The 12,829-nt window shown below is 36.0% G+C and overlaps 2 protein-coding genes across 2 annotated transcripts; one reads left to right on the forward strand and one right to left on the reverse strand.

Annotated features, from left to right (window-relative positions):
- Positions 1-1,525: 1,525 nt before the first annotated feature.
- On the forward strand, positions 1,526-6,426 carry LOC134652932 (tRNA N(3)-methylcytidine methyltransferase METTL2). The gene is made up of 4 exons (XM_063508168.1): positions 1,526-1,666; positions 1,911-2,063; positions 4,788-5,228; positions 6,110-6,426. Exons 1-4 carry the CDS (start codon positions 1,581-1,583, stop codon positions 6,420-6,422), a joined length of 993 nt encoding a protein of 330 aa, XP_063364238.1. The 5' UTR covers positions 1,526-1,580; the 3' UTR covers positions 6,423-6,426.
- A 391-nt stretch (positions 6,427-6,817) lies between these two features.
- LOC134652973 (cytochrome P450 CYP12A2-like) lies at positions 6,818-12,730 on the reverse strand. The gene is made up of 9 exons (XM_063508232.1): positions 12,612-12,730; positions 12,127-12,245; positions 10,625-10,761; positions 10,210-10,322; positions 9,911-10,027; positions 9,380-9,658; positions 8,859-9,018; positions 7,641-7,850; positions 6,818-7,164 (listed from the first exon to the last, which is right to left on the reverse strand). Exons 1-9 carry the CDS (start codon positions 12,653-12,655, stop codon positions 6,841-6,843), a joined length of 1,503 nt encoding a protein of 500 aa, XP_063364302.1. The 5' UTR covers positions 12,656-12,730; the 3' UTR covers positions 6,818-6,840.
- Positions 12,731-12,829: the final 99 nt, after the last annotated feature.

Raw genomic sequence — 12,829 nt, forward strand, 5'->3', positions numbered from 1 at the left:
AGAAAAACTGCTGAAAAGATGTGTGTGATATTTTGTACAATGAGATCTTATAACGTGGAGCAACTTATAGATAGGAAAATTTTGATCCGGGGAATAAGGAGGTGAAATCTGGCTTAACATGTTACGGAAATACTCCCATAATAATTTAACGAGAAAAAGGGGTTCTACGCAATATTGTTGTTTCGCAGCGAAAGCAAATAGGTACCTACTTACTGTACCATTAGCGAGAACTTTTAAATGACCTTCCAAATCGATTTTATGACGTTTAGGTACTTTGATCAGAGTAAAGCATCGAGCGTCTTTTATGATGCCATTAGTTTCAAATCGGCAACGATTTTATACGGCTACTTTAAATGTGTTTACAAGCACCGATGTTGGAAGAACACAAAATGTAAGTAGGTTAGAATCTGTGCGGAAAGAGAAGATCGACGAGTCATGGAATGTATGGGGCCCAATACATTCCACTCTTCTCTTTCCGCACAGACTCTGTTTAAAAAAATATCAGGTTTTTCGTGGGTACTGACAAGAACTGGGGGTACAATATCTGACAACACAATGCTAGATAAGTTTGGAGTACCTAACTATCTAGCAAGGGCCTTAAACTAGGTAACTTTAGGATAATAGAATTAATAGAGTAGAGTCTGTGCGGAAAGAGAAGAGTCGTGGAATATCCATGACCAAGTTAGAACATTAATTATTAACAGGCTATAATTAGCACTAGTTAGCGAATCATTAGATAGGTGTGACTTAGGTCAACCCATGGTCAACCGGATTGAATGTGCTTTTTCTAGATTTACAACTTATACTTGCCTATAAAATTAGACTCAATTTCGTCGAGGATGCTTTTAGCTCAGATCTCAGATCGCTGTACCTAAAGCTAAAATTACTAAATACTATTAGGCAATAGGTATAATTAGGTAGGTACTCACTCCTGGATGTCGTGGACATACCGACGATCGCTATAACTAGGTATAAGTCTTTACGCCGTAAAAGCTCTTTGTACTTTCATAACTTCTTTCCACTTCTCACACATAGCCTTAATTGTTTTACAGGGACGGGAAAATAATAACCAGTCTTTGGTAGATCTGTATTAAATAAATAACAAACACTGGGTCAATCAATATCTATGCAATATGTCCCTACGCAATATTTTGAAAATGTCAGTGTTGTCATGTCATTCATTTAAATTTAAACTGCTGTTTACATTCAACCACAGACTACCATTCAACAGAAAATAAAGCAAAAGTGTAATTTATACGAAAATTATTGTTTTATTTCCCGTGACGTATTTCAGAAAGTTTGTATTATTGATTAGAAAAAAGCGATTAAATAAAATAAGGCCACTGCTTACTTGGCTGTCTTGGCTGATGAATGAACAGGGCCAAGAAAACGACTGCATTAAATTGCTAAACGAGTTGACTAATGAGCTGTCACTGTCAGTCATTGGTCAGGTTGTCACTGTCAAAAGTGTTGCTGTCCTAGTTTGAGGTTATGTTATGTTATAAATTTGCATTTGCGTCTAAACTCTAAACGCAATAATTATATTTTAATTTTTATACAATTTTGATATTACACACTAAATGGAAGACTCTGCGACTGATAAAAGACCTCAATTTGGGAACAGGGTTCTAGAAAATGCTGACGATGTGTTCAAACATAACGCGTGGTACAGTATTTTTCAATTTTCGCAATTTATGTAAAAGATTCAGGTGCTCTGCGAACGACATTGAAGATTTAGAGAAAACAAGACACAGGAAAAAGCCTCCTGGTGGTTCTAGATATTTGAACAGTAATAAAAAAGACCTTGTTTATCTTTTCAACGCATGGTACATATATCTATATTGTACTTATAGTTATATTTTTTGTTTTAATTGTATAAAATAATCATGAGATATTTCTATTTATTTTAGGGATAATGTTGAATGGGACGAAGAGCAAGAAAAAGCAGCAAAAGAAAAGGTGGAACAAAACTCCCAAGTTACATTTGCAGACAATGTTTTGAAAGATTTGGACGAGAATGCGGATAAGCATTGGGATGCGTTTTACAGTATACATCAAAACAGGTAACGAAAAATGTATATTCTATTTCAGTATATATTTATTTTTACAAACTACTTAGTACTTTGCTATAACTTTACTAGCCAGGCCCTCTTGGCACTAAATGAAGCATAAAATGTTATGACTGGGTCAGTGATTTTTTTCTGGCAATATTGATCTTCTATTTATTAGTTTTATTACCAATTTAGTTTTGTATTATTGATTGCTTCACAACTAATTCTTTATATTATATTTCATATAGTAACATGACAGATTCCAACTAATATGTCATAATCTCATAATTATTTTAACACAGATGGGGCATTTCATATGAAGCGGACAGGAAAAAAAAAGTGAGGTTCCCGAATTTGTTTATATTTGGTTTAGTTCTTCTTCTAGTAGGTATAAAACCGGACGCCAAATATTTTTTATATATGACGTTTATTTTAAAAATTATGAGCTTTTCAAAAATTACCGTAATTGAAATTCCGATTTTTTTAAACTCGAATATCGAATAATTTAAATATATAACTTATTATTAAACCAAGCGTTTTGTATAGAATTTTTAATGATCTTTTCAGCGAAGAAATCAATTTTGAAAAATAAATAAAAAATAATGGTTAAAACCGGAAGTAAACTTTTCGAAACTATTTTTCGAAAACTTTGACCAGTTTTTTTTAAATTATTTTTATCTCAAAATATAGCCCTAAGTATGTACAAAATACACTAGAAGTTGCAGAATGGGATCTCCATTGGTTAAGACAATAGGTCAATAAATGTACATACATGTCGCCCTGAGTGCGACGTACCGTACTGGTATACATGTCGCAGGGAAATGATCAAAACAGAGATTTGAACAAATCTCTAAGGGATATGATCAAATCACGCAGGATGTTAAAATGGCGAATCCATATCATCGTTTCCCTAGAAAAATTCAGTCATTTGACGAAATAACTGACTCTGTTTAGTGAAAAGACAAAATCGGCCAATAAACGCGAAACGCTTTTTCATTTCACTAGATTTGTTTAGGAATTTGACAAAATCGCTAACCACGACAGTAAGTTGACGAAACGAACTTAAAAAGTCAACTGGTTTTATCATTTCGCTAAACAAGTTTAGTGAAATGAGAAAGTCTCAACTGGAAGATGGTATATGGTGATTTGATTAAATCTCTGAACGGCGGTTTAGTGAAATGACGAAAGCAAGTACAGAATACAACAGTTTACTCTACAGTTAAGCGATTTGATCAAAGCTCTGACTAGATTAAGTGAAATTTTTTGAAAATATCGGCTGAAAAAATGAAAGAGACTTCTCTGCACAAATTTAAAGAGTTGCTAATCAAATCAAGCGTGTTGATGGACGTCCCTAAGGTAGACAGAGGTTCATTAGATGGAAGTAATGTACCGGGGATTGTTTTAAATAGGTATTTAAAATTATCCGTACCAAATCGGTACATCTGTCGGCATCATAATTTCAAACATTTTCACTTAATCTAGTCATAGATTTGATCAAATCGCTTAACTGTAGAGTAAACTGTTGTATTCTGTACTTGCTTTCGTCATTTCACTAAACCGTTCAGAGATTTAATCAAATCACCATATACCATCTTCCAGTTGAGACTTTATCATTTCACTAAACCTGTTTAGCGAAATGATAAAACTAGTTGACTTTTTAAGTTCGTTTCGTCAACTTACTGTCGTGGTTAGGGATTTTGTCAAATTCCTAAACAAATCTAGTGAAATGAAAAAGCGTTTCGCGTTTATTGGCCGATTTTGTCTTTTCACTAAACAGAGTCAGTGATTTGGTCAAATGACTGAATTTTTCTAGGGAAATGATGATATGGATTCGCCATTTTAACATCCTGCGTGATTTGATCATATCCCTTAGAGATTTGTTCAAATCTCTGTTTTGATAATTTCCCTGCGACATACATACATATAGCAGCTGTTTTACTTATAAGAACATGTATTCAGTAAGACTGCTGGTAAATTCTAATCATAACATAATGAAATAAGAAAGTCAACAATTCTAACCAGTTTATTTCATAATTTTTATTATTTTACAATAAGAATTATAAGCTAAACAGCTGCTATATGTATGTATACCAGTACGGTACGTCGCACTCAGGGCGACATGTATGTACATTTATTGACCTATTGTCATAACTAATGGAGATCCCATTCTGCAACTTCTAGTGTATTTTGTACATACTTAGGGCTATATTTTGAGATAAAAAAAAATAAAAAAAAACTGGTCAAAGTTTTCGAAAAATGGTTTCGAAAAGTTTACTTCCGGTTTTAACCATTATTTTTTATTTATTTTTCAAAATTGATTTCTTCGCTGAAAAGATCATTAAAAATTCTATACAAAACGCTTGGTTTAATAATAAGTTATATATTTAAATTATTCGATATTCGAGTTTAAAAAAATCGGAATTTCAATTACGGTAATTTTTGAAAAGCTCATAATTTTTAAAATAAACGTCATATATAAAAAATATTTGGCGTCCGGTTTTATACCTACTAGAAGAAGAACTAAACCAAATATAAACAAATTCGGGAACCTCACTTTTTTTTTCCCGTCCGCTTCATATGAAATGCCCCAGATGTTAAATTTGATTGGTGCATGAATTTGTTTTGAACTTGTTGTTGTTGTTGTCTGTCCTAGGGCACCCAGGAGGTGCATAGGGCCTCCACAAGATCCTTCCACGCCTTCCTGTCTTGAACTTATTTCTATTACAATATTTCCAGGTTTTTCAAAGACAGACATTGGCTATTCACTGAGTTTCCAGAACTTGCACCGGACAACACTTCCGCGCCAGAGAGAGTTTTTCCCAACAATGAAACTCCAACCACAACTGCACCTATCCAACCTGATACCCCAAACCAAGTTCAATCTAAACCAGACTCAAATAACTCTAGTAAACGTTATATATTTGAGATAGGTTGTGGAGTCGGAAACACAATTTTTCCTATTCTACAATATAGTCAGGACCCGAACCTGTTTATCTATGGTTGTGATTTTTCGTCAACAGCGATTGATATAATGAAAGAAAATGAGCTGTATGACACTAGAAGGTGTGAAGTGTTTGTTCTGGATGCAACTGCAACTGCATGGAATGTACCATTCAATGAGAACTCCATTGATATTATTGTGCTTATCTTTGTTCTGTCAGCAATTGAGCCTGGAAAGTAAGTTGGCCAAATTCATAATTATTGTCTTCGGTTATCGCGATAGTTACTTATCACTACATAGTACATAGTATAAAACAGTCGCTCCCACTGTCTGTCTGTCTGTATGCTTAGATCTTTAAAACTACGCAACGGATCATGATGCGGTTTTTTTTATATAAATAGAGTGATTCAAGAGGGAGGTTTATGTATAATTTGTTAACCCGTGCGAAGCTGGGTCGCTAGTATGAAATAAAACTATTAAAACGAATTATATTGCGTATATTAAATTTATTCTATATCCCGACGTTTCGAACCCTTTACAGCGTTCGTCGTCAACGGGTGACTGAGGAAAAACTACACTGTGCAAATAGTTGTAATGTAGAACTAACCTTATGAACCAATTTTGCATGTATAACTGTCCTTAAAATTTATAGTTTATGATGGTTCATTATTTTGTAAGTGGGTAGAATTTCACAGTGTAGTTTTTCCTCAGTCAATTTAATATACGCGATATAATCCGTTTTAATAGTTTTATTTATAATTATTATTTGCTGCAATTACTTATATGGGGTCAAAATTTTATTTTGTTTCAATTACTATTAGGTTCAAATAGTAAGTTTTGTTAGGTGTTTATTAGATCTTCAATCTTGAAATTTAATCATTTTTTTAATGGAGTGAAATTTTCACTTTTGTAATAATTGTTATAAATAAGGCAATTTAAAAATAATTAGAGTTATAGCTGGTCAACTAAATCTTGTCAGTAAAAAAAGGCGCGAAATTCAAATTTTCTATGAGATGATATCCCTTCGCGCCTACATTTTTCAAATTTGTCGCCTTTTTCTACTGTCAAGATCTGGTTGACCAAGTATATAAATAAAGTTTCCTTTTCTGAATTTCAGGATGGCGTCAGTTGTTCAACAAATACACAAGTATCTAAAGCCTGGCGGACTAGTTGTTTTCCGCGACTACGGTCGCTACGACCTTGCCCAACTCCGGTTTAAGAAAGGCCGCTGCATATCTGACAACTTCTATGCTCGAGGGGACAAAACTAAGGTCTACTTCTTCACGCAAGAAGAAATAAAGAATTTATTTACATCGGCCGGTTTCACAGAAGAACAGAATTTGATTGACAGGAGATTGCAAGTTAATAGAGGGAAGATGTTGACTATGTACAGAGTGTGGATCCAGGCGAAATATAGAAAGCCTTTATAGCAGTAAATATAATATTTTTATTTTTATTATAATGTTCCATTATGTAACATATTTACTTTTGATTAGATTTGATCTTTCAGTATGACTTACCTACATATTTAGCTTCATAAGTATTTGTAGTTAATCCCCGTATATATACATTCCATAAAACAATATGATTCAATCCACCAACATACTTAATTTTGTTACATTAACGTTATCCAGGAAAACGTAATTTTATTAGGCGCATTAACTAAACAATATACCTATTAAGTTACCACTCATTGATTAGATTATATTTCTTTATTTCACGATAAAAATTACACTATAAATTTGCATCAAAGTCAAAGTCAAATTATGTAGGTATATCTTCTTATCATGATTATCAAACATTAAATAAAATCATTAGACATTGTTGCATTCTTTTAATAACAGGTCATCAAACACTTTCAAATTTAAAGTAATATGGTTTCGCAAAAGAATTTATAACTTTCGTAACAACCTTTATTGGCGGGCCAGTCCAAGTAACCTTTTGCTTGACCAATAACTTAGTAAGGAACACCTCAATCTCCAGCTCAGCAATTCTTCTGCCGATGCAAGACCGCACTCCTATTCCGAATGGCGCGTTGACCAAGGGATGAGCGTTACCGTGGAACAAAGGATCTGTCTTTTCGACTAACCATCTTTCTGGTAAGAACTCCTTTCCTCGTGGGTAGTATTTATCGAGGCCGGATAAGTATTCGTTTGGAGCGATCACGTCAATCTGAAATAAATGAGTTATCAAATATTCTTTAGTAAGATAGGTACAAGAGGTAGCGATGAGATCTCACAACATAAGATTAAAATGCATCCAGCATTGGAGACATAACTAATCAGGATTCATTTTCACCAGATTTTCATCAGAAACATTTTCTTGAACCCACATCGAAAGGTCACGGTCACACCTGGATGTTTAGAGACGGGGTGAATGGATAAGCAACTCTGAAAAGAGTAAGAAAGCAATGCTCGGGATCATAGTCTGTAGATAACCCAGCCAGCACCCACATGTTCCTTGCTTCTGCCTTAGATTACAAGCTCACCACGGCTCAAAGCCGAAAGGACTCCTTAATGCAAACACCAAGATATCGTCTCCACAACCCTTGCGTAGGTATGTCTTACCTCAACTTGACCATCTTGGAGCAGGGTTGGATAGCTTACTCATAAGTCCAAAACTCAGCAGTAGGATATCATTGTACGTACCCCGACAGGTATTCTGTAACCACCCACAACATGCTCCTTGCTCGTCCGCCTCAGATTCGAAGGCACCACGGCCCAGATCCGCAAGGACTCCTTCATACAAGCCCTCAGGTACCGTCTCGATTCCCCAGTACGGATCTCTTCACGCAATTTATCCTGCGCCGGCTGATTTTTTGCCAAGTGATAGAGGATGCTGGTTATGGTGAACGAGACCTTTAAATGAACACGCATATTTAAAAACGACGCAAATAAAGATGTTGTGCTTTTTACGGGACGAAGTAGTTGAGGGTATAATCCGCATTTTTTTTTTTAATAATCAACTATACAATACCACTTTACAGAGTAATCCAATACGTGATATGTATTACATAAAGGAAGACAAAAAATTTACAGATAACAACACACTTAAAAATATTACAGTAAAAAACAGACTATTAACTAAATGTTTGGCAGATAACATAATTGCCGGCTTGTTATCTTTGTGAATTCACTCAGAGTGCAGTTAAATATATCTATTTTGGCGGAGACTTCATTCAATATTACTATTGCCCTGACAATGGGCGCTTTGGCAAGTAAATTAGTGCGCGCAGTCGGGCGCGCCAACAGGCGTGGCGCACGCCGTCGAGGCCCTCGAGGCACCAACAGTCTCAGCGAACCCCGTACTTCCGGGTTGTGAATTATCCCCCTTAATACTTTAAAAACATATGTGGCCAATGCTAAATTTCTTCCCACCTCTAACTTGATGTACCCAACCATACCACGGACAACAAGTGTTGGGTACATCAACGGGTAAAATGGATATACCCCATAGCTCTTGAGATAAAGGTGCCTAAGAAGTTTATTCTGTATTTTTTCAATTAGCGTATAATATATTTACTTTCGTATGGATTCCATATAAGTGCGCCACTTTCCAATCTACTCCTAACTAGGGCGTTGTATAGAGCCTTTACTGCTGTGGCGTTATGGAAATTCTTGGTCTGACGCAATATGAACCCTAAGTTTCTGTAGTATTTTTGTGCAGTCAAGGTTAGGTACCTGTCTGCTCAAGAAGTAACATTATTAACCAACATATGAATATGACTCACAGCCAGGTACAAGCACACATGAATTATCTTCCGATTGTTCCGGTGAACCAAACTCGAGTCACATGCATTTTCAATTGGTGATCCAGACTCCATCAGAGTATGTAAGGAATAAGAATTCATGTTGAAACAATCTTACCGTGTCAATGCCAGCCATCAACATTTCATTGGCCATCAGGATAGCTACTCTTTCGTCAATGGCAATCAGTTTCTCGAGTATAGACTTGTCTTCCTCCGGCACATCACTGCCTCTCTCTTTAGCGAGTTTCTTAGCTTCATCTATATACATTGCGCTTATACTGAAATTCAAAATAACTACATGAGATTCCAACCCAAAATCCACAGTTAGAGGACATTTTTATAGTTTTGAGTAAATGGTACGTGTAGCAGAGTGGTGACGCGTGCGGCTACCAATTCGAAGGTTATGTTATTTGATGAAGAATAACGCCGTCAGAAAACCTACATGCCCGTGTGAAGTCCCCAATCCGTATCCGGGCTATAGTGGGGATTATATTATAGCCAAAACCCTCTTACGATGCCAAAACCCTGGCCTATGCCTAAAACGGCCTGTGTAAGTACGTAAATGGCATGGGAAGGTTTGTATCAAATCAGAAAAGAACCTGGTGAATTAGTGAAAAAAAAACTAAATTAAGTACTCACTCCCATTGCAAATCGTAAGTCTTCATAAGCTTTTTAAAGTTTGGTGTCGCGATGTACTTCCACAAACTAGGTAAGAATTCTAACTTAAAGGACAGCTCGAAAATATCATTGCTACACTTTATCAATTGTCTGGCAGGGTGGTCCTCGCCGAGGTTGTCATGAAGGCAGCCGAGTCTTGTTCCCAGGCTGACAAGGGCCAAAGATTCCAAAGACCACTTCATTATTTCGAGGCCGAAATTGTTTTGAAGGTAATCGCCCTCTTTGCTAAGCCTTGTTAACCTGTAATGCAGAAATCAAACGTGAATGAATTATGTTAATCCATAACTAAGGGTGGTATGGTATATTCCACCTATCCAATTTTTGGTCCAATGTGTATTTGTGTCTCACATTTTGCTTAATGAAGGAGTGAGACGCAATGCACATTGGACCAAGAAATTGGACAGGTGGAATAGCACCCTCAGCCGCAATGCATGTCTTGGATGTACAAACATGCCTAAGAATCGTATATACTTATACATGTAGTACTTTTACCTTTCCACCATTTCTTCGGCGATTTCTCCCAACCCTGGAGCGTAAATTTTCACCAGCTTCGGTTTGAGTAAAGCCGGATTCACCTTTGTTCTGAAATCTCGCCATTGAGGTCCTTGCCTAGAAGCATCACGGAACAGTATTAAAACCTAAGTGCCTTTTCTAAATGAAATAAAACTATACGTATTATATAACGGTTTTAATAGTTTTATTTCATGAGTACCTAACTATCGCGGTAACCGAAGACAATATTATGCCCTTTCTAAACTTTTTCTGAAGGTTCCGCATTTATCTTTACTTACGCTGACGTTAAGCCGAAATAACCGCCAAATCTCTCTTTTCTCAACACTTCTCTGTAATATTCTATGGTCTCGAACCCTGGCCTCAGTGGATTATATTCTTCTGCTTTGTAAACCTTGAACCAACCGAAAAAAAAGAAAATCTTTTTAACGGTTTAGCCCTTAAATTGGCAAAAAACGTGGAAGGTCGTAAATTCAAGCCTCGAATCTCAATAGTGCTAATGATTCTGTTTCAGGAAAAATGCATAAAGACTGTCGAAGCAAATGTGCCCCTGTGTGTATACCCACTATCATCCTGCTTATTCAGAAACGATCACTAATCTTTATGCATCTGCAAGTATTAATTGAGTAAGTAAATATTTGATATACCTCAAATGGGCTTATAAATCACGTATCACCATCCTTCTGTTACCCTTACCTGTTCAAAATGTTGCGGCTCGAACAACACCAAAAGTGTAGCCCTCGGCGCGATGCCCTCCAATTTCACAACTGTCCCATACTTCTTATGCAGTATTTTTACTAAGTCATGAAAATTTTCTTTGAAACCAATAGTACCTGATAACCAAACAATATGGTATTCCGAATTATTTTGTATATCCACAAATAATTTTTATTACTTATATTTAAAATATAGCTGGTCAAGCAAATCTTGTCAGTAAAAAATGGCGCGAAATTCAAATTGTCCATGGGAAGATATCCCTTCGCGCCTACATTTTTCAAATATGCCGCCTTTTTCTACTGACAAGATCTGCTTGACCAAGTATAAGTAGGTAATAGCTGCCGTAATTTGTTCAAACCTGGCAACACCAATAATTTAGGAATTCCCAAACAGGTCATCATTAACAGTGGTAACACACTATCACACCCCACCGCGACCTTGGAGGTCGCGGTGCGGTGCGATAGTGTGTTACCACCTTTCAGGCAGGTAAAGGTATGTCACATGACCGAAAACGCCGACCACCATTTTATTCTCGTGAATGACGTCACTACAGCAGAAACAAGTGTTAAATTTATTATTTCATTATTTGTAACAACGGCGAAATATTATAAGTAACGTCACAAGAATGGTGGCTGCCATTGTGACGCGAACATTTATTTGAAAAAAGTTAAACAACTTTGCAAGTATTAGCTGGTCAAGCAAATCTTGTCAATAAAAAGCGGCCAAGTGCGAGTCGGACTCGCCCATGAAGGGTTCCGTATTTAGGCGATTTATGACGTATAAAAAAAAACTACTTACTAGATCTCGTTCAAACCAATTTTCGGTGGAAGTTTACATGGTAATGTACATCATATATTTTTTTTAGTTTTATCATTCTCTTATTTTAGAAGTTACAGGGGGGGACACACATTTTACCACTTTGGAAGTGTCTCTCGCGCAAACTATTCATTTTAGAAAAAAATGATATTAGAAACCTCAATATCATTTTTGAAGACCTATCCATAGATACCCCACATGGGTTTGATGAAAAAAATTTTTTTGAGTTTCAGTTCGAAGTATGGGGAACCCCAAAAATTTATTGTTTTTTTTTTTCTATTTTTGTGTGAAAATCTTAATGCGGTTCACAGAATACATCTACTTACCAAGTTTCAACAGTATAGTTCTTATAGTTTCGGAGAAAAGTGGCTGTGACATACGGACGGACAGACAGACGGACAGACAGACAGACAGACAGACAGACATGACGAATCTATAAGGGTTCCGTTTTTTGCAATTTGGCTACGGAACCCTAAAAAGGCGAGAAATTCAAATTTTCTATGGGACGATATCCCTTCGCGCCTACATTTTTCAAATTTGCCGCCTTTTTCTACTGACAAGATCTGCTTGACCAAGTATAGCAATATTATTTTCAGTAACTAAAAATACCAGTTGGCTATTGAAGATATATTTAAATTATGTTGAATAAAATAGCCTATACTTACCAACGAAAGGTAAAAAATGGTGCAGACCACCTATTATCGGAACCTTAGAGATGCCCGGAATCTCTTCAAAAGGTTTTATTGAGTCCGAAGCAACAGAAACAGTACGAATACTTTCATACCTAAAACATAAAAAAACAACATTAAAGTAGTACCAAGTAATAGGACCTTCGATATTAAACTTTCGTGAGACATATTTTAAACTGTTTGAAACCGTTGTCGTATAAACAGTGTAATAGGACCTACAGAAATTTACAGAATACACTTGGATGTACCATCGCCCACACTCTGACAGGTTGACTCTCGTAAACCTTATTACAAAAGGCATAAGGTCCACCGATAGACAGTTAAGAGTGTTGCTGTTTGTATACCTAGTTGAAATTTTTTATGCTGCTATGAGAGCTCTAGTCCTAAACGGTCAGCTTAAAAAAAAAACAACTACATTACATAATATAATTATACCTTCCTAATGTGAGTTGTTTGCCTACCTGCTTTGATTTTGAAGATACAATAACGTACGTAATTTCTTCATTTTCTTCAGACTCGACTTGTAATCACTTCTAAAATACTTATAAATCGTGAATTCAATTCGTTATTAAAACAAAATTCTCAGTAGGTAACATGTATGTTACGGCTGAAGCACTACGCGAGTAGCATTAAAATAGTTTGTAGATGCATTCGGCAAATCGGCATCAATAACTTTGAC

This window comes from Cydia amplana, chromosome 12 (genome assembly GCF_948474715.1).
Source record: "Cydia amplana chromosome 12, ilCydAmpl1.1, whole genome shotgun sequence".
In the NCBI taxonomy this organism is placed as follows: Eukaryota; Metazoa; Arthropoda; class Insecta; order Lepidoptera; family Tortricidae; genus Cydia; species Cydia amplana.

Excerpts from the sequence above, each read along its gene's own strand:
- LOC134652932 (XM_063508168.1), top strand. The coding sequence starts at position 1,581 with ATGGAAGACTCTGCGACTGATAAAAGACCTCAATTTGGGAACAGGGTT. Across the intron at positions 2,064-4,787 it reads TACAGTATACATCAAAACAG|GTTTTTCAAAGACAGACATT; the intron begins GTAACGAAAAAT and ends CAATATTTCCAG. Across the intron at positions 5,229-6,109 it reads TCAGCAATTGAGCCTGGAAA|GATGGCGTCAGTTGTTCAAC; the intron begins GTAAGTTGGCCA and ends TCTGAATTTCAG.
- LOC134652973 (XM_063508232.1), bottom strand. The coding sequence starts at position 12,655 with ATGAAGAAATTACGTACGTTATTGTATCTTCAAAATCAAAGCAG. Across the intron at positions 9,659-9,910 it reads GCCGAAGAAATGGTGGAAAG|GTTAACAAGGCTTAGCAAAG; the intron begins GTAAAAGTACTA and ends TCTGCATTACAG. Across the intron at positions 7,851-8,858 it reads TGATGGCTGGCATTGACACG|GTCTCGTTCACCATAACCAG; the intron begins GTAAGATTGTTT and ends GTTCATTTAAAG.